This window comes from Gallinula chloropus (assembly GCF_964237585.1).
Source record: "Gallinula chloropus genome assembly, chromosome: 3".
NCBI classification, from domain to species: domain Eukaryota; kingdom Metazoa; phylum Chordata; class Aves; order Gruiformes; family Rallidae; genus Gallinula; species Gallinula chloropus.
The window spans coordinates 116,223,610-116,245,609 of NC_140087.1; the positions used below are offsets into that span (position 1 = coordinate 116,223,610).

General features: G+C 40.8%; 1 protein-coding gene across 2 annotated transcripts in view; it reads left to right on the forward strand.

Moving 5' to 3' along the window:
• PTCHD4 (patched domain containing 4) overlaps window positions 1–22,000 on the forward strand; it is a gene marked incomplete at both ends in the record, with an annotated part of 85,722 nt that overhangs the window by 24,892 nt on the left and 38,830 nt on the right. For both annotated transcript variants that reach the window (XM_084261953.1, XM_084261954.1), the window contains one exon: window positions 1,195–1,675. In XM_084261953.1, coding sequence (XP_084118079.1) covers window positions 1,195–1,675 — 481 coding nt within the window. The remainder of the gene's footprint in view (window positions 1–1,194; window positions 1,676–22,000) is intronic.

A 22,000-nucleotide genomic window follows, 5' to 3' on the forward strand; every position in this document is an offset into this window, starting at 1 on the left:
CGAACTCGTTGCTGCAGGATGGTTTATATATTAACTGTCTTGAAAATTTTATGGCTTTATTAAATACAAAAGAAATCTGAAAACTTTTAAACCCACTTACAATAACAACAAAAAAGCAAAATGTTGTTTTTTGGTGTGCAACATACATTTAATCCCTGGGTTTAGAGTTTTTGATCAAAGAGATTACTTGTGCTAGGACATTTTTATCCAGTCTGCTGAGTCTTCTTCCTCAGTTTGCAACTGGGTTTGATCTAAATCCACGCAAGCTTCCCCTGTCTTGAAGGGGCACGTCACAGTTATTCTAGAGAACTAGAATAACCAGTGGCTAAAAAGCAAGGACCTTTCTTAAAAAACATTTCTTACAAGGAAAACAAAAAATCCCCAAAACATCTAAATGGGACCAGATAATACTACAAAAAGTAGTCTGTTCTTGTAAATAGATGGGGGCTGATACTGAGTATGCCAAGTGTGTCCTTCAGTAATTGTCACAGAGTTTTTACGTCCTAACATATACTCAAGGAAGTGATGTTTGTATTCCTGAAATATAAAAACCAAATACTGGCTGAATAAAGGTGTAAGATTTTTCTCTCTGTGTCACTCATAGACACTCATGAAACTTCAAACAGTTAAAAAATTCTGACATTGCTTATATTGTTCTAGAGCCAGAGTAGCTGTTAAACTGGATCCATCTACATTTGCATCTATGTGCTGAGGAACCAGGGCTCCTTGGCTCCTTTTCTGTACATTTACAACGTTTTAAAAACATTTCCAAAGTTGTCAGAAAATTACAAATCTTCCAGAAATTGGTTTTCATCTCAAACATTTCATACTTCAGTAACTGGAGGTTTGTTGTTGTCTGTCACAGTTAAAATGTGGGAAAGCAATCCTCTCCTGGGGTGAGGACCTTGCATGCTGCATTTCAGTCCCCAGACATCTGGGACCTCAACAAGTACCTGGGCAGTCCCTGCACTGCAGCACAGAATTGCAAATGAGTCTGTAATGAATAGGGGCAGAGTGGTGGCAGGGAATAGGGATGCGTCCCAAAGCCCGCTGAAGTGAATGGCACAACTGCTGCTGACTGCAGTGGCCTTTGCATCGAGCTCTTGGCATGTCTGTGAAAGGATGGTAGAGTCAAATGGTACCACATCTTACAAAGGATAACCACATGCTCATCTTTTTTACTTTCCCTCCCAGGATGGAAGGAGCAGTTTTATTGGTCACCAGCTCGGAGGGGTCATGGAAGTGCCCAACAGCAAGGACCAGAGAGTCAAATCAGCCAGAGCCATCCAAATCACTTACTACCTCCAAACGTATGGCTCTGTCACCCAGGACCTCATTGGGGAGAAGTGGGAGAGTGAATTCTGTAAACTGATGCACAAGATGCAGCTGGATCACCAAGATCTGCAGCTCTACTCGCTAGCATCCTTTAGCCTCTGGAAGGACTTCCACCAGACCAGTCTCTTGGCCAGGGGCAAGATTTTGGTGAGCCTGATGCTGATTCTCCTGACTGCTACCCTCTCGAGCTCCATGAAGGACTGCCTGCGTAGCAAACCTTTCCTGGGACTCTTGGGAGTACTCACTATCTGTATTTCCAGTGTCACTGCGGCAGGGATATTTTTCATTACTGATGGAAAATATAATTCTACTCTGTTGGGAATCCCTTTCTTCGCTATGGGTAATTATTTATCTTCATAATAATAGGATTAACAGAGCTTAATGACAGGATTGTAAATTACATCCTGGGTTATAAAGTGCAGATTTTACCTTGAGTGAAAGTCTAAGTCGTTTTCATCTTGTTAAATTGATCTGTGCCTTGCCAAAAAAAAGGAAAAAAAAAAAGGAAACAAAACAAAGCAGCAGCAACAATAAAGAGCAAATGACGTTGCTGGAATCTTGGCCAATATGAGAGAGGGGCAGTTTTATTGATCTCTGTTACAAAACGAAGGAGAAATTGTTATTGAAAACTAGTCAGCTCAGCACAGAAAATGGATGTGTGTGACTTTGATGGGATGCCAGCTGAAGGAGTATGTTGAAATAGGAGGGTGCCACGGAAGGAAAGATTTTAGCATCCTTCCCAAGGAGGGATGCTCTTCCAGCTTTGCCTGAGGAGCAGAGGGGAATGAGATGGTGTAAGAATAAGATTGATGGACTTTATCTGAGAGAGGAGATTACCGTTGTGCTGTTTGGCAGGTTGTAAACGAAGGGGCCTGTCAGTATTGATAGTGCATAATCCCTTGGTTTGCAAAGTCCCAGATCAGCTGCAGAGATTTCCTTTGTGTTGCACCTGGGCAGGGGAAGGTGCGGCTGGAGAACAACCATCGGTTTTGTTCCTTCTGTTCTTGTTTCTGTTTTGAGCATTTTTGGTGCATCTGTGTGGGTAATGAATTTGCTGGGAAGGTACATTGGTATATGCCCAAATCAGCTTGCTGAGGCAGCACTGTTTGGTGCAGTTGCATCCAAGTTTATCCAGAGTTTCGCTGTAGCACAACTGAGCCCCATGGTGACTCTATGCAAAATCTCAGCAGTGGCAACCCAGACCCAGAAACCTTCATGCTGACTTTTTGATGGTGGGGAATCTTACTTGTGGACAGAACTCTGCATCTTTACAGTTAATTCCTTAAATAGCATTCGTGTTTGTAGTACTCAAGCCCAAGTCCTATGCTATGATGACAGAAAACTGAATATGCAAAGCTGCAAGCTAGAGCCAAGGTTTAGAGAACTGTTTTATACTTTTCTTAAAAAACTCAGCATCCAAAAAATCTTAATTTTCTTATTCTTCTCCCTCAAGAAAAATCCTGTAGTCTGTCCCCTGATAATGCATCTGTGTCACTAAGAAAGGGGGCTGAGCTGCAGCCTCATCAGTCCCACATGCAGCATCTCTGGAGCAGCTGACTGAAGTGGGAGGGAGTGGGATGGGATGATGGTCAAGATTCCCAAAGGGAAAGTGATGAGTGAGGCAAAAGACCCCAAGGAATTGCATGATTGGTTCTGCCTCATTAATACTGATAAACAAAGCTGTGCCAAAGCCTCTAATTCAATCATCTGCACTGTTAAATTGTGACAATGGCCCCTGGCATGGTCTGCCCTGTGCCAGTTCTTCAGCTCTGCCCTGTAAAAGGACTTGATGGAAAGGGAATGCTGAGGGGGCAAAGGAGGAATGCCAGCAAGAGGAGCAGAGCACGTACTGTGTGGTATGGGGATGGATCCCAGCCAGCACAAGGGGTGTGGGCTTAGGAAAAAGATACGTCTGGCAGGATGGAGGGAAGGATGGAGGAAGGGGAGGCTGATGCTTGCTACCAGATTATGGCAACCTTTTTGATCGGTGTCAGGAGGTACATATCAAAGAGCGGAGCCAAATGGCTCTGCCTTGCTCATGCAGCAGGTGGAAGTAAAGGCAAAAAAACACTAAAGTGATTAAAAGCACCTTCCTTCAGCTGTTTATTCCTCTAACAGTGTCCCTTTTCAGGCAGCTGTAGATATGGGTGGCCCATATTTTTTGTTTGACACACCCTGCTGCCCCAGGATGAGACAAGGGTGGCAGTTTCTGAAAGCAGAGAGGCTCAGTTTCCCATCTACAATGGTGGTAATCCAGCAGTTTGCTTACTGTCTGAGGAAAAGTAATGTTTGTGACTTTCTGTTATGTTTTGTGCTGTCATTCTTGTCACAGCCACTGCCAAGAGCAAAACAAAAGAAAAAAAAAAAAAACACAAACAACCCAAACCTTTCTTAAAGTGAGATTTTTGCAAGGCTTGCTTTTATAATAGTGTATTGAAAGAACTTCAGTTGGAAAAGGAAAACACTTAAGTAACCCTTCTACAGAAATTTCAGTCAAGAGTCTCATTTTGAATTGGAAATATCGTTAGAGAGCAGCTTGCATTGCCTGGGAACTGCAGCTGGTAAATATTAAGCAGTTTTGCAGCTTGATGAACTGAAAGACAGGAGGCATGTCTTACCAAAGTCATACCATGTTGCATCCTGCAAAGCACCACGGGCCTCTAATGTCTTGAATGACACATGACTAATGTCAGCCAATGCCACCTTGCTCTGTCCATGATCCCAGGGCTGCACAGACCTGTGGTTCTCACTGGGTCAATTTTTCTACATCAGGTGACCTTACACCTTAGAGTAAATCCACTGAAGACCTCAAGGCTGATAATTCTATGGGGCACACCATAGAATGTCCAGTTCTGGGCTCCTCACCATAAGAAGGACATTGAGGTCCTCGAGAGAGTGCAGAGAAGGGCAACCGGGATGGTGAAGGGGTTGGAGGGCAAATCCTATGAGGAGCAGCTGAGGGAGCTGGGGGTGTTTAGTCTGGAGAAGAGGAGGCTGAGGGGAGACCTTATCACCACCTACAACTACCTGAAGGGAGGTTGTAGAGAGGTGGGTGATGGTCTCTTCAGCCAGGTGACAGGAGATAGAACAAGGGGAAATGACACAAAGCTGTGCCAGGGCAGGTTTAGATTGGACATTAGAAAAAAAATATTACTGAATGAGTTGTCAGGGCCTGGAACAGGCTGCCCAGGGATGTGGTTGAGTCACCGTCCCTGGATGTGTTCAAAAAAAGGGTAGAGGAGGTATTTAGGGATATGGTTTAGCATAGGATGGGAATGGTTGGACTTGATGATCTTAAAGATCTCTTCCAACCTTGTGATTCTGTGATTCTGTGAATATGTATCTATGGCCCCTGTTGTACAACTGTCTCTTCCTGCTAGCACAGCAAAATCAAACAACACATCAATTAGCAATTGATTGAATAGTTGGGATTCAACTAGGCCAAGTGTGGGGTCCTGCATTTTGGTCACAATAACCCCAGGCAACACTACAGGCTTGGGGCAGAGTGGTTGGGGAGCTCCCTGGAGAAGAACCTGGGGGTATTAGCATGGTTTGGGTTGGAAGGGACCTCAAAGATCATCTAGTCCAACCCCCCTGCCATGGGCAGCGACATCTTCCACTAGAACACATTTTCCAAAGCCCCATCCAAGCTGGCCTTGAACATGGTCGGTGGGGGGCAGACACAGCTTCCCTAGGCAACCTGTTCCAGTGTCTCATCACCTTTATGGTGAAGAATTTCTTCTTATTACCTAATCTAAGTCTACTTTCTTAAAGTTTAAACCCATTACTGCTTGTCCTATTACTACCTGCCCATGTAAACAGTCTCTCATCATCTTTCCTGTAGGTCCCCTTCAGGTACTGGTTGACAGCTGGCTGAATATGAGCCAGCAGTGTGCCCACGTGGACAGGAAGGCCAACAGTATCCTGGCCTGTATCAGGAATAGTGTAACCAGCAGAAGTAGGGAAGTGACAGTGCCATTGTACTCAGCTCTGGTGAGGCCACATCTTAGGTATTGTGTTCAGCTTTGGACGCCTCACTGCAGGAAGGATGTTGAGATGCTGGAGCATGTCCAGAGGAGGGCAACAAAGCTGGTGAAGGGTCTGGAGCACAAGTCCTGTGAGGACTGGCTGGGGGAGCTGGGGCTTTTTAGTCTTGAGAAAAGGAGGCTGAAGGGAGACCTTATCGCTCTCTACAACTACTTGTAAGGCAGTTGCAGAGATCTTGGGTCGGTCTCTTCTCTCATATGACAAGTGATAGGACAAGAGGAAATGACTTAAAATTGCACCAGGGGAGATTTGCCAGATATCAGAAAGAATTTCTTTATGAAAGGGTAGTCAGGCATTGGAACAGGCTGCCCAGGGAGGTGATGGAGTCACCATCCCTGGATGTATTTAAAAGGCGTGTGGATGAAGTCCTTAAGGACATGGTCTAGAGGTGTGCTAGGCAGGGTTAGGCTGTGGTTGGACTCAATGATCTTAAAGGTCTCTTCCAGCCCAGGTGATTCTATGGTCCTGTGGAATGAAAAAAAGTGTGTAAGGTGGGGTTTATCAGAGTTACAAATGCCAGATTTGAAAGTCACCCTCCCAAAGTCAAGTTACTCAGATTAAAAAAATAAAAGAGAAAAAAAAACCTGGGGCAATAACATCCACAAAGTGCCTGCAAGTGCAATGCCACGCAGCATGCACAGGTAACCTTAATTCTGGCAGCTCCTAATTTTGGAACATTTCAACCTGACATTTGCAAAAAGTCTATTTAAAGTGTATTTGTTTGGTCGAAAATATGCAGGTTCTTCTGCCATTCACTTTTCAAAGGATTCATTTTAATGGAAATTCTGTGATGTTCTTCTGCACTTGTCCTTTTTCCTGCAGAGATGGCAGGATGATGCCATCCGATTGACAGGAATAACCCTGGAATTATAAAAATGTTTAGATCCATAATTCCTATCCCAGTGCAGAGCTTTGTGGGTTTCAGTAGCTGACAGGAGCCTATATAAAAGTGAAAGGTTTAATATTTTTCTAAATTTGGACTGAATGACCTGCACATGAATTATTTACTGTAGTGCTTCTGTGAGGAAATGGTGTATCAGGGGAAGAGTGTTAACTCAGATTGGGTTTTCTCTGCTTTAGCCTTGAAGGTGAAAAACTTCAGCTATAAGTAAGGTATGAGGACAGTGGTAGACAATCCTTCTTGGTTTTACTCCCTTTTCCCAACACCGCTGTGTTCTCTGCTGCCTCAGGAAAACCTTTTTTCCCAGTACAATGTCTACCACTGCATTTTTGGAGTCAGGAGCAACTCTTCAGAAAGGTCCTGTGCAAATAGAACTCTGGCTGCCAGGATCTCCTGCAAACAGGAGCAGGAGGTGCTGATTTTTAGGAGTTCATACCCCAGACAAATGGCTAAATGTGAGGGGGTTGAGAAAAGGTGCATCTTTAGTTTTAGGGCTTCCTCCTTTACCCCTTGAATTAGACCTAGATATTTTGTTTGTCTCTTTTTTCTTTTTTTCTTTTAAATCTGGTGTTAGTAACCACCATGTGAAATCAGAGTATGGGACAGTTCTGCCTTGCATTTCTCTTCTGACACAAATAACACCTGCGGTTTCTTCTGCAAGCTTGACACCAGGAGAGCTATCACCACTGGATGTCTTTCACAAAGGAGATAGAGGGTCAAATCATTGAGTTTCAGTTTTGTTCCAGATGTCAGAAATGGACCTGGTTAGGTGTTCACATCTGCCTGATGTGTTTGGATTCACAATGCAATTTCAAAGGGATGTTATGTACATGACATAATTATAGTTTCCCAAGCCTAATCATCACTAATTAATATAACCAGAAGGTTAACTACATAATTGAGATATTATTGCTCCCATGATTTGCTTTCTAATGCACAGGAACCAGGCTGATACCATCATCAGTGAGATAATGACTTAGCTGAGGATCTGTCTGTATATTTTTAATGCAGGTATATTCATTATGTCATTTTACAATGTAATTATTTTTGGCCAGTCCATGAAATACCACTTTATACAGATTGGTGGAAATCTTAGGTTATAGTGATAACTACAGTATAATTGTACTTTTTGTTTTATGAAGTGTGTGAGTTTCATAGAAGGTTGGATTCACAGTGAGTAGATGTAAAAAATGTTTCCTGCCCTTTGTAAGTCCAGATGATGAAGACAGTAAGATCATGGAAACACATAGTTCTCATTGAGCCTTTAAAGAATCATAGAATGGTCTGGTTTGCAAGGGACCCTGGGTTTGTTGCTTGAGACCAGTCAGCTATACATTTTATCCTTCCGACTCTAGTGGGAGCTCAATTAACCCATTTGTCTAAAGTGTGGTTTCTTAATAGAGTTGTCTTTAATATTTTTATTTATTATTGTCATTGTTATTAAAACACCTTCAGGTCTGCATCTGTAGCTGACAGACTGCTAGCTGTCATTCGAACGGCTTCTAATTTGCTGCAAGCATTTCTACCATCCTTTGAAAAAAAGTGGTTTGCTAAGAGAAGAGAACATGTTTTGAGCTAAAAAGTCATAATCTAACAGGAATGGTTTTCTTTTGCTCTTAAAAATTTATGTTTAGCACTCTTAATCAATACACAAATTCTGTTCAGATAGCAAAGGATGCTTCCTCTTCAGATGCCTCACACATTTATCTGAACACCTCTTGCTTTCATTTCTCTACCCTTTCATGGCAATGCTCATTCCTCTGACTGGGTTATTTCAGGTTCTTTATGGATGCACCTTTTCTGCCTGCTGATCTCATTTAGCAGGAGTTTCGTTCCTTTTGCTCAGTATGTATCGATGCACATCACATTTACATTGGGCTCATTTGGGCTGGGAAGGAGCTGCATCATGGCAGAATGATTTAGCTCCGCGTATATCATCCCTAATAGGGCAATGTCAAATCCAGCCTTGAATAGCACCATTGCTAGCAATTCCATAACCTGCCTCGACAGCTTGTTCCAGTGCTTAAACAGCCATACATTTATAAAGGTATTTCTTAATATTTTCACTGCTGCAGCTTATGCCTATAACTTCTGAGTCCGTCTGGCCTGACTATGAAGTGCAATTTTTCACAGTATCTATGTATTTGCAAACGCTTCTAGGATATTTTATACATAGGGCTGTGCTTGCTTCAGCTTGGATATAATTTCCTACCAAATTTATATATATATATTTTTTTTTTCACCCACGATATTTTACTGCAGTTCACATTCCCCTGTGAGCTCCATCCATGTGGGAAGATTGATGGTGGCTTCTGTTGTCTGCTGGAGCACTGTGGCTCTGCAGGAAAGAGCAGATGTCGTATAGGCTAAGCTTTGAAAGGATGTGTCCTGTGGTCTTTTGTGTGTGGTGGGAAAATGCAATTTTGCATTGTCCTTTCCCTTCTGCTGGGCAGAAAAGGTGGGTTCTTCTACCTGAGAGAGAATAGGGTGAGCAATCCTATGCTATGTCAAGAATGCTGTCTCTCCTTAGGTACCTTGCTCTGTAGTGAAATTCAAAGTTGTACCTACAGTTTTTAAGCAAAAATGAAAGGCAGCAAATGTGTTTACCTTCTGGAATACATTTTATGTGCAAATAGCCCCTAGAACTCAGTGTTGCAAGATATAGTTGTGGCTAAAAACTCAGTCTGATCCAGAAAGAGTTGGTTTTTTACACAGCTAACTAAAACATGTTCATTATTCTGAATAAAATTGCAACACTAAAACATAACAGTAAGGAAGAAATATAAAAATGGATGGCCATGTTCAAAAGCCTGATTCAAAAATGGGCACAAAGAGATTTCACTTGCAAAGACATTTACCCATCGCTGCCCTCTTTCAGTCTGATATTTTTCCCCTGAAGAGTTAGGAAGAGGATACAGAACTCTATAGACCATTTTCCCCAAATGTTCTAAATCAATATTTATCTGATATATTCATCTTCAGCATCCAAAACTTTGCATAGAATGAAAAGCTTAGTCTATTGCAAATATGAAAACAAGTAAAAAGACCTTACTCAATATAATGTCTTTTATATGTCCTCCTTTGTGCAACCACTAGCCAGTTGAGTGTTTAATAATTCAGTTTTATCCTTCCATTTCCAGTCATTTTTGTCACTCTATTTCTTTCCATGAAGTGACTTCTATTCTGGTGAGATAACTGCCTGTGGTAGCACACACCATGAGAAGCCACGCTGTCTCCAGGCTCACAAATAGTCATGAATGGTAGCAGCAGCCTATGCCATTCAACAAGTACCTTCCATGTCATTGGCACAATTTCATGCTACTGTCCTTCAAGACAAAGATACACCGTGTGACAAAGGTACAGCTGTGACTTTCCTTGTGTTAGTCCTGCTGAATGTGGTGAAACAGGTGGTGTTTCATCCATACTTGCCTGACTGCAAGATGAGGATGCTATTTTGGATGTTCTAGGTGGTAGTGAGAGATGCACCAGCAATAGATGTAGGCACATGGCTGCAACTGGTACCACTAACTGAGTAAGATGAAAACCTCAGGCCTTTGCAGCTCTGGATCACTAAAGATGCTCTTTAATTTTTGTTCTGCAAGAGCGGGTATACTATTCTCACTGTCTTGGCTGGGTTTCAGTGTGGATAATTGCATTTCTATCTTCTTCAAATTCCCCCTGCCGTGCAGGTTAGATACAGCAGTGGTGAGCACTGCTTGGCTTGAAGTACTGTGCTGGTGATGCTCTGTTAAGCACTGTGCTGGTTTTCACCCAGAGGTGACAGTATTTCACTGGTGAATGCAATGGCCACACCATGTGGCTCAGCAGTCTCTAAAATTATTCTGCATTCCCTGAGACCATATAGCTGTGTCTTGGCATCCTGTTTCCTGCACTAATCTGTGGGATTTCAGCAGTAGGGAGTTTTTTTTTTGTTTTGTTTTTTTTTTTGCTTGTGGTCTGTATTCCAAGTTCAAGGAAGAAAAAAACATTTCTTCACAGTCTGTTATGGCACTTAGACCTGTCCAACCCATACATACTAACCCATATTCAAATGCAAATTTGCCACGGAAATGTTAGATGCTGTAGCTTTCCCTGGTGTTATGAACGCCATTGCTGTCATTATCCTGCATACAAAGGAAATTATTTTGCTAGCATAGCCATGAAACCAATTAGTGCTAAATATTTGTCAACTTTACCTAAGTTCAGAAACTATGAGTATAATCTACTAGAGGGAGCAGTTGCATTGCTTTGTGAAGAGGACCAAGCGGCAGATTACTGCACACCCAGTGAGACCCCACTGGGTGAAATATTCTGTGTTTCTTTACATTTCTTGTTGATGCTTTTACTATTGCTGTTGAGAAATTATTATCCTCTGGGGAGGACACAGAGCTGCAGAAGCTGAAGGCAGAGAGGTGTTCTGCATACTGAGTGCAGAGCCTCTAAACCTTTTGTCCTTCTACAGGAACTTGAAACAGTTTCACACAAAGTTTTTGGTTAAGGCAATTTAAACCTTCTGAAACTAGACTGGGAGCCTCAGGACTAAAAAACATGTTTTTTGTTTAGAGTAGATACCCCAGGAAAAGAAACTCTGCTAATAGCAAAACCAAAATCCTTCTAATGCACAATCTTCTCATGGGAGCAGCTGGAGGAGAAAGTGCAATGTTAGGGCTGTACAAGAGCTGAATTTACTAGGCAAAAATATCAGTGCAAATATCCATCCTGTTACACTTCCAGTTCAAGACCAATTTAGGAGTGAGCACTGCTGGACTCACCTGGTCTTTGGCCCTCTGCAAAAGTACAGCTCAGTGTTGTTTGTACATCCTTTACGTGGGCTTTCAACGTCTCCCCCATCAGAGCCAAGAAACACTAAGAACTTTATCATGCAGCTAGCCTGCTTTTAAATGAATAACCTTGGTAGGATATTGAGGGAGAGAAGGCTTTACTAATCATAGATACAGATGTTCTACCTCTTTCTTAGGTTATTTGAAGTCAGGCTCTGAACAACTCAGTTAATGAAGCAAGTCCCCAAAGATCTCTCTTACGTGGATTTTGACCTCTAAAATACTTATTCTTTCCCTGGGGGGAAAGTAATAGAATCTCTTTGCAGACTATTTTGAAAAAAAGAAGAGTAGAAATTTATTATGATTGAAATCTCCTCTTCTCTGCCACAATTTTTGAAATCAGTCAGGAGTAATTAGAGGTCAAGGAAATATAAAAACAAACCCAAATACACAACACAGAACATGGGGCTAAAGAAGGCAATCTGTTTTCCTTAGGTATAGAGTAAAAGTAAGAAACTGTGTCTGTGGGAAAGAGTCATGATTCAGCTTCCACAGCAGTAAAATCATTAAGCCTCATCCACTGGGGAGTTTTGCTCACAAATTGGGAAGGATACTTTGTCAGCTTTTAAATTGTAAGAACGCTGTCAGTGCTGCAGGAGGCCTTATGGGTTTTCTTTTTGTCTTTTGTGACTTCTCTTACCCTACCCTGTCATGTTTGCATACCACTTACCTAGGGCCTGACACTGCTGGAAAACACACATCAAACAAAACGCTCTGCATGCAACTTCTTGGTTCAGCTATTGATATTTTTTTCCCAGAGTTTATTCAATATTTATTTTAAAATTGGGGATACCTTTACTTTCATTAGTCCATGACACAAATAACCCACTTACTGTCTTTTATGGGAACGTGTTGTAAGGTTTTTACCTGTTAGGGAGGATTGTTTGACCTGGTGTTACTATGGAAAGTGAAAGCATCAGAAAAACTGTTGAAAAATATAAATTTGTTTTTTTAACTGCATGTCAGGTTATTCCAAGACTTTTCCCTTAAAAGTGTGTGTAAATCTGTCACTGGCCCACTGGTAACTTGGATAGGTAAATGGAGTGCACAGTTCATATTGGAGGTCTTCTATCAACAAAATGAATATTAAGTTGTTGGGAATTTTTTTTGTTAGGATTGGTTTAGCTTTACATGATAAAACAAAGATAATGTCTCTAGGATGATAAATTTTTGCATAATAACCCTCTATTGATTTTGGTATATTGAGTAATGGGTGAAATATCAAAGGAAGCTTTAGGTCACTGAATCCAAATTCTTGTGTCCGCAAAGTCATCATCTTAGGATGTCTTAGATATGAAACTCCATAGACAAGTATAATTTCAGCTAACTTCAATCTCTTAAAATTTGGGCTTCAATTCTAAAGTTGAGGGTGAATTCTTATCTTGTTTGGACAAAGAATCTAAGAATGACTCTGCCACATCAGACTCAGGTTTCATCTAATGGAATACCCTATCTCTGACAAGGCCTGGTAAAAGACAAAAGAACAGCAGGACAGGGCACATGCATAGTTCTTAAGACTATTCTGCTGGTTCAGGGACCCATGGATTACATCTGCATTTCACGGCTCTCAACAGATTTTTCTTCTAGCATTTTGTTGATTTGCTTTTTTTAACCTGTAACTATGTATCATCCACTAGTTCAGCTTAATTCCATGTTGTGTATAGTTTGAGACTGTCATAACTATATCATCAGTTAGTTTCACTGATGATCGTAGCTCTTCTGTTGGAAGAGATAGTGTAAAGGCTTTCTCTAGACATCTCCATATCATTCATGATTTTATAATTGTCTCCTCCATAAGACTGCTGGGGTCCTATCTGTTTACAGATCTGTGATATGAAGAGATTCTGCACAGGGTTGACTGTGCTAGATTCCCTTTTAATGATACCTGGAACTCAAATTATCTGAAAACTCTTTGAGAAGCCAGATACCAATACTTGTAGGAATATCAGATTCACCAAGAAAAAAAAATAAACTAATAGCCTGAAGAATTTACAGTTCAGGGTAAGAGAAATCTTACCAAAGCCATAACTTCCAGCTCATAAATAAATTTTGGTATTCAAAAAAACATAAATTTCTCTCTCAGAGATTTTTTTTTTTAAAAAAAAAAGGAAATTCACAGAATAATAGACAAACTGTAATCTAGAAATATAGCTGGAACCTAAATTGTTATAGCCAACTTAAAATTTGGTTGGAAATTGCTAGGTAGCCAAAGGCATCATCCACCACAAGGAAATTTATAAAATAAAAACCTTAGTTAGATTTTGTAGCCCCTGATTAACCTTCATAGTGAGAAAATTCAAACTGCCCCTTGTTTGCATCTGGGTTAGTACAAAGTTGCTGAGGGTTACATGAGCTTTTTCCACTCATCTAGATAGCTGACAAGGGACAACTAAAAATTAGAAGTATTCCTTTATCATTTTGTAGTCTCACAAGAATTTAGGATTTACATTTCAGAGTCCTCAGAGAAAGGAATAGAATAGAATAGAATAGAATAGAATAGAATAGAATAGAATAGAATAGAATAGAATAGAATAGAATAGAATAGAATAGAATAGAATAATCATTCCAGTTGGAAGGGACCTAGGGTGATTATTGAGTTCAACTGCCTGATCACTTCAGGGCTGACCAAAAGTTAAAGCATTTCAATAAATGCATCTTGATCAGTGACAGGCTGGAGGCATTGACCACCTGTCTAGGAAGCCTGTTCCAGTGTGTGACCACCCATTCGGTAAAGAAATGCTCCCTAAGGTCTAGTCTGAACCTCCTTTGGTGCAACTTTGAACCATTCCCACACATCCTGACACTGGATCCCAGAGAGAAGAGCTCATGACCTCCCTCTCAACTTCCTCTCCTCAGGAAGCTATAGAGAGTTATAAGGTCACACCTCAGCTTCCTTTTCTCCAAACTACACAAACCCAGATTCCTCAGCCACTGCTGAAAGATCATGCTTCCCAGCCCTTTCACCAGCTTTGTTGCCCTCCTCTGAATGTATTCAAGTACCTTTGAGTTTTGAATTCAAATTTCAATTCAAGTTTCACCAAAAGTCAGCAAAGTTAGACAGTTACTTCTCACAAATTCCTGTGAAAATAAATTGTCAAAAAATTACATCATTCATCCAAATGTAGGAAACATTTTATTCCCTGAGAAAAAAGAACTGACAGCTGTTACTAGTGTTCATAGTGTTCAAGTTCTAGTCTTTCCAGTCTAAAACTTATTTTTATTTTATTTTTCCTCTGGGAAAAACAGGAAATAGATAAAAAGGGGAAGAAAAAAATCAAGGTGTGATGAAATGAAGAGTAGAAAATATCCATAAGTTCCTTTTGTTTTTAAAATTATAAAAGTGAAGGAAAGAAAAGAATACATTTTAGAAGATAAAATATTTAAGTACAAAAGTTCCAATAACATTATCTTCTAAAATCTTAATGTTAAATATGATGGCAACAGATGTTTTAACACCTGAGATCAAATGTTTATCTGGAAAAAAAAACTCAGTAAAAATTACTTCTTAAAATGGTGCAATAATTATTTCTATGATACCATGGAAAATAGGTCTAGTTACATAAAGCTTTTTTTTTTTTAATTAATCTTGAATTTACACCATGCTGGTGTGGTACATTCAGATAATGGCAACTTGATTTACTCCTGCACAGCATTTTGATACACGCGTGTATTTGTACTACATTAAATCACTGTAGCTTTTATTAAATGCAATAATGAAATATTAGTTTGTAAATGTGCACTCTTCCTTTTGGGAAGACATAAATAATCAGGCTAAAAAAAAAATTTTATTCTGGGCTATTCAACACCTTTCCCCATGTTCTGGAGTGAAAAAGAAATCAATAGTAGTAAAATTCTCAGATAATGTAAGGTTTGGCAGATAAAAATAATGAAAATGCAGCCCAAGCACATCATCAGGCAGGCTCATTTTGTCAACATGTGCTTCATCACAGTTAAGTGCTAGATTATGCATCGAGAAACAAAGAATGCATTCACATTTGCAAGATGAGGGATTGCATCCCCGAAAGCTAAAAACAATGAGACCACAGTAGATAATGCACAGAATATGAATTCCTGGTGTGCTCCTCTTATTAACATGGGAGGACAAAATTGCAAATCTGTGAGAGAGAAAGAATAGGAAGGTGGCATCAGTTAGGTGAACAGCTTTAGGAAGATGCTAATTGGCGTTTTGAGGGGGACTCACCTGATAGAATGTACATGCTGATCATGTACGCCGTATCTCCATGGCACTGTTGAGACCTTCCTAGATTATGTTTGAAGATTAGTTAGCAAAGCTGGATTTTTTTCATTGGGAGGAATAGGATGTTGATGTTTACAACAGCAGGCAGTTGCATAGGGCAGATGGAGATGACGTAAAAGATCCAGTGTCTGGCAGCTGCAGTTAAACCTCTTCATAGCAGAATAAAGGCACAAATCTTTATCAGAGATCTGGAGAGATCAAGTGCACCCTCAGTAAGTTTGCTGATAAAACCAAGTTGTGCAGGATTGTAGATCATCTTGAGGGTAGGAAGGCCCTACAGAAGGATCTGGACAGGCTGGATTGGTGGCACAAGGCCAATTGTATGATGCTCAACAAGGCTCAGTGCCAGGTCCTGCACTTGGGACATAACAACCCCATGTAACGCTGCCCAGCAGAAAAGGACCTGAGGGTGCTGGTAGACAGCCTTCTGAACATGAGCAGTGTGCCCAGATTTCTGTTATGGAATCTTCCATCAACTGCTTTGATCATTCAAATTTTTTTGTCTTCTCAGCTTTATACTGCTGTTTCTATTTTATGTCCTCCTTTAGAGAACTTCAGATAGTTGTGTTTACTCACCAGACTCTCACAAATATTCCTACAGAATGATCTTGGGTTCATATCTCTATGTTACATACCTTTTATTTTGTAAGACTTTGAAAATAAAACCACTCTGTAATTTAATGGTGTTTTGTAACACTATCACATCACAAAAAAGTACCAAAAAATGCAAAACCACTTCAAATACGTTCTTCTTTCTACAGTATAAGTGCCCAAGATCCAGTGACCCATATGATATATGCAGAGGTTTCTAAACTGTTTTGCTTCATTTTTCTGGAACATTTAAAGATTTTAGGCTCTTCAGACCAGTTGTGACTCATCTGGCAAAATCTTCCAGGCCTACATGTCTTTTTACTCATATAAATCCAATGCATGTTAAAAATACTGGAAAGCTATTATTGTTTGTATTATTGTTTGTACTTCCAGCTACATATCGACACCGTTGCTCTTTCAGAAACCCATATGGTTTCTACTTTGCTGCTACTGTGCAGGATCAACAGCGTGAAATGCTCATATATTTGTAAAACTGTTGTCTTGCAGCACAGAGATTAATTTCACCTAGTTCCCTTATCTGGTACCTTGTTGATAGAATCATAGAATCAAAGAATGGTCTGGACCTTAAGGATCACCTACTTCCAAACCCCCCTCCCACAGGCAGGGAGACCCTCCACTAGACCAGGGTGCCCAAAGCCCCATCCAACCTGGCCTTGAACCCTGCCAGGGTTCCAGGGGCAGCCACAGCTTCTCTGGGCACCCTGTGCCAGGGCCTCACCCAACTCATAAAAAATAATTTCTTCCTTATATTTAATCTAAATCTATCCTCTTTCAATTTAAGGCCATTACCCCTCATCCTGTTCCTAAGCCTTGTAATCAGTTCTTCTCCAGCTTTCCTGTAGGCCCATTAGCTACTGAAAGGCTGCAATGAAGCATCCCTGGAGCCTTCTCTTCTCCAGGCTGAACAATCTCCCTCTCAGCCTGTCTCTATAGCAGAGGTGCTCCAGCCATTGGATCATCTCCACTGCCCTCCTCTGGACTCAATCCAACAGCTCCATGTCCTTGTACTGGGGGCCCCAGATCTGGACACAATACTCCAGCTGGGGTCTCACAAGAGCAGAGTAGAGGGGCGAAATCACCTCCCTTTACCTGCTGGTCATGCTGGTTTTGATGCAGCTCAGGGTATGTTTGGATCTCTGGCCTGCATGTGTGCACTGTTGCTCCTCAGGTCTGCTCTCAATCCATTTTCTACTCAGTTACTAGGTGTGTTCTGACCCATGTGCAGGACCTTGCACTTGGTCTTGTTGAACTTCATGCAGTTCACATGGGAACACCTCTCAAGCCCATCGAGCCCCTCCTAGTTAGCATCCTTTCCCTCCAATGTGTCAACTGTACCACACAGGCTGGTGTTATTGGCAAAGTTGCTGAGGTTGCCCTCTATCCCATCATTCATGTCTCCAGCAAAGATGTTAAACAGTGCTAATCTCAAGTAGCAAGCCCTGAGGAGCACCACTTGTTATTTGGACAACGAGCCATTGACCCAGCTGGTATTTCTCTTTAATACATTTCTTTCCTTTTGCCTAAACATGAAAGCTAGTTTCACTGGTTAGAAACTGCTGTAGTCTATCTTTTAAAGTCAGGATCATGATTCGTTCTTCATGTCCTGTCCTTTGACTCCCCTTTTTATGTCTTTCCAATACAAATTGGCAGCAATTCAGTGAAGCAGGTCACAACCATCATTCTCTTCACACTGGTACAGTAGATGAGAAAGCTGAGTATTTTTGCTTTATGAAATGTAGTGAAGGAAGAAGTCTCAATAAGAGCTGAAATTCAAGCTCTTCTTGATCCAAACTGTGGCATCTGCTTCTTAACACACTCACTGATTCTGTGATCATCATGATCTGGATTTCACAGCAACAACATAAAGCTCATACACAGTGTCTCATTGTAACACAGGGTAGAAATAAGTAGAAACTGCCTCTCTCATCACAGCTACCCCTTTATGGTTTTCTGTTGGTAGCTTGCATTCTTTACTGCTGGATACTGAATTTCAGACTAAGGGAATTCCCAAAGCATTTGGGAACCTAGCACTTTCTGGAAATCAGAAGCTGCTGCTTTATGCAATCTATGCTTAGAATTACTAGCAGAAGGGAGTGATTTTCATAGGAAATGGAAATAAAGCAATTATATTACTTTTTGGTTTTTATCCCTATTATGGCAGTTCTACTTGCTGCTGACCATCTCACAGAGATACTGCCATATCACTTCCCTGCTTCCACAGATTTAGCTAGTGATACATTTTTCTTCCACTTTCTGTTTGCCTCCTGTAGTCCATGTAGTTCATCAAATGTTCTTCTATCATCCTTTCTTCCCACAACCTTATACGCCCTTGGATCTTCAGCATCAAACAGTGTTCTTCCTTGTTTCCCTGTTTCCAGTTATAGCATTTGATTCCTATTTGCATCAACCATATAACATATGACTATGAGCCTCCTCTAACTGCTTTGTAAATCTCTTCTTTGGTTGCTAAAGAATTCAGGATAACAATGTTTCCTCACTATGCCTTCTTCTTAGAAGCAGCATCCTCATAAATCTCCCTGTGCCAGCTGCATGCTGCATGTGTTGATAATCCCCAAACGAGGTGACATTGTTGAACTATAATCCGTAGTCTCCTTGTTGCCTCTTTGTATTTACTAACTCTGTTCTTTTAATAGTCAAACACAATAATCTTCCAAGTGACAACTATGGCCTCAGCTTATCTGCACGAAGCAGCAGAGTATCCAAGTAAGACTGGAAGGGGAATTTACTTCCAGCTCCATCCAGCAACCCTGCAATATGTGCTGCCTGCTCACCCAGGTGCTGGCTCTAGTGTCCACCCACACCATCTCCCAGCATCTGTGGAAACACAGCTTCTTTAGGGGCTGGAGTGGTACCACGGTGGGAAGCACCGAGGGATCTGACTGGCTAGGAGGTACATGGCTCTCAGCATCCTGGCACCCTTTCCTACATCTTTTGGAATTATTTCTTTTCAGAAAATGTATTGGTAAAATGTTCATCTGCACTTTTCTTTTTGGATTTTTATGGGTGAAAATCTGCCATGGGCTCCAGTACCTGTGTTGCCTAAGTGGGGTATGTTCATGGTCCTTCAGGCAGAGTCCTGCTTTTAGGCTTTAGTTGTCTCTCAATCCCCCATCTTATCTGGTCACAGGCAGTCAAATGCCAACAGTAAAGACCTCCATTGACTGGAGGGATCCCCGAAGAGTACTGCAATATCTATGTCAGGAAGGACTTGTTGGTTTGATCCTGGTATGAACAGAAAATAGGAATCATTACCAAACAGGAGAGCTCTCCTTGCACCAGATACTTTTGAATGCTTCACGAAGATGTGCTTGTGTTTTTTCTGTTAGAAAAATACAAATATTGTTGGCTTTGTAGTGGGGCAAAATACTTATGTGGTATGTCAGACAATAGACTTCCCTTATCCTCCAACAGACTTCCCCTTTCTCAAAAATCTTCTCAATAAATCAGTGTGGAAATGGCAGAAATCATGCCCCTTTCTCCCTGACTTCTCATTGACATGGCTGGCCATGCTGTGCTTGATACACTTCAGGATACTGTTGGCCCTACTGGCTGTCTGGGCACACTGCTGGCACATGTTTAACTTGCTGTTGACAAGAAGATGACATTACCTCCCCAGAAAACACCAGCAGGCAGTTTTGCACAGCTGTTCCTGTGTTGTGTAGTTATTTTATGAAGAGACTCTCTTTTTTTTTTTTTTTTGTCTTAGTGGGACAGGCATACAGCAGTTGTCAGTGGAAGACTGTTGATAAGGCTTTATCCTGTTTCATCCTCTGGCGTAGCAATGTGTTTATGTAAGCAAAAGCTCCAAAATTACCACTTAAATATGGATTAAAGCCACATTTTCTCCTTTAAACATGTTTTATTAAGAAGATTAAAACTTGGAAAATTACTGAACAGGTTTTTGATCTGAGAACCAAGCCTGGTATAGAACAAGAACCCATAAACACCCTTATGGTCTTCTGCCAGTAACACTTTCTTGTATGAAAATGTCCATAATGTGGACAAAATGTAGGGGAAATAATTTAGATGAACATGTGCAAAATTTACAGGGAGTGGCTGAGGGAGCTGGGGGTGCTTAGCCTGGAGAAGAGAATGCTGAGGGGAGACCTTATCACCACCTGAAAGGAGGGTGTAGAGAGGTGGGTGTTGGTCTCTTCACCCAAGTGACAGGTGATAGGATGAGAGGGAATGGCCTCAAGCTGCACCAGGGCAGGTTCAGATTAGACATTAGGAAAAAATTCCTCACCAAAAGGGTTATTGGACACTGGAACAGGCTGCCCAGGGAGGGGGTTGAGTCACCATCTCTGGATGTATTTAAAAAACCAGTAGATGAGGTACTTAGGGACACAGTTTCGCATAGGACAGGAACGGTTGGACTTGATGATCTCAAAGGTCTTTTCCAACCTTGTGATTCTGTGATTCTGTGCCCTTGGACGGGTGAAGAGGTTCAAGATGAGGCTCAAGAGAAAAAGAAAAAAAAAAAAAAACCACCAGCTAAGTCACAAACACATATCCCAAATCTTTTATCTGTTCTGAAGAAGCTTCAATGTCTGAAGTTTCTTCTTTGTGTTAGTTAAAATATTTTTAATATCTTTCTATAAAAATAAATGTCTACTCTGAGAGAAGAAAAAGTGTTAAGTGACACAGTCTCAGGATCAGCTCCTGTAGTTACTCTGTAGTTATGAAGAGATGGAAACATAGCTACATTGTGGTTTACTTTGTGATACTTTTCATGCCCATTTTTCACATGTCAGTTCATCTACGTGGTGGAGTTATTGATTATTTTTTCCCCTCTATTTCTTTCATGCTTAATAAGCACAATCTGTGGCACAGAAGTACTAACAAAAGCATTTTAGCCCAAAAAATAATTATGTAGAAACACCTTCAAAATTACAGCATAATTGAATTGCTATTGCCCTCTACGAGCAGTTTCATACAATGAAGTGTTCAACAGCAAATGTGTAACTGGCAACTTTTGAAGTGATCAGATACTGCAGTGGCAGATCTGGTAGGAAAACAGTGTCAGATGTCTTAAAAAATATTAGGGGGTCTTCCATCAGCTGGTGTATCAGCAGCATGGAATGGTCTATGCTCAAAAGATGCACTTCACTCATCCTTGTTTGTTTCAATATCATCTTCAAAATTGCAAATTAGTATATGGCCTCAACTCATCTAAGTCCTTTATTGTAATTTCAGCTTCAGCCTTCTGTCCTGCCCTTACACACCCTTAACTCTAGCACAACTAGGAACAATCTGAAAGTAGGAATCTTTGATTTATGAATTGAAATATGAGTCTAATAATTAATGGATTACAATAGCAGCATTGCTTTCTATTTTGAGTCAAATGAAATAAAGAGACTAGGGGGGATTCTTTAATAACAATAAACATGGAACTTTAATTCCTTTTTATGCTCTGTGATCACATACAAAAGATCTAATAAAAATAATTGCATTAGATGTCCTATTTTTGGAGAAATGCATAGCTAGTATTTAGGAAGACTCTTATTGCTCTGATTTATCTATTAATGAAGCAAAACCTAGTTAATTACCTAATTTGCATGATATTTTACATCCACATAGATGCTGGGATGAGCACTGGGGAGAGATTTTGCATGAATCCATTTTTAATAAGGTAATAAAGTTGACAAAGCTGACGCTGCAGATCAAATCATTGGATGTTTTTCTGCTGTTGGGCTGAGAACTTGTAAATCAAGGTACAGATCAAACAAACTTGGGACCTGGGGAAGGCAAGACCTATCCTCCTCTATTGCCTGTTACTGTACTAGAGAAGCAAATGAGTAACCTACTTGAGGTCCCACATTACTGTCCCATGGCTGTGAGTGGAAGCAGTGAGGAGTGTATTGCCACTTGTAGCTTCCTTACAGCAGAAAGCAGTAGGTCACCCACTGCTTTTCTTTCCTTCAATACACCCTTCCTTCCATTATAATTTCTGTTCCTGTCATGGTTTAACCTGGCAGGAAGCTG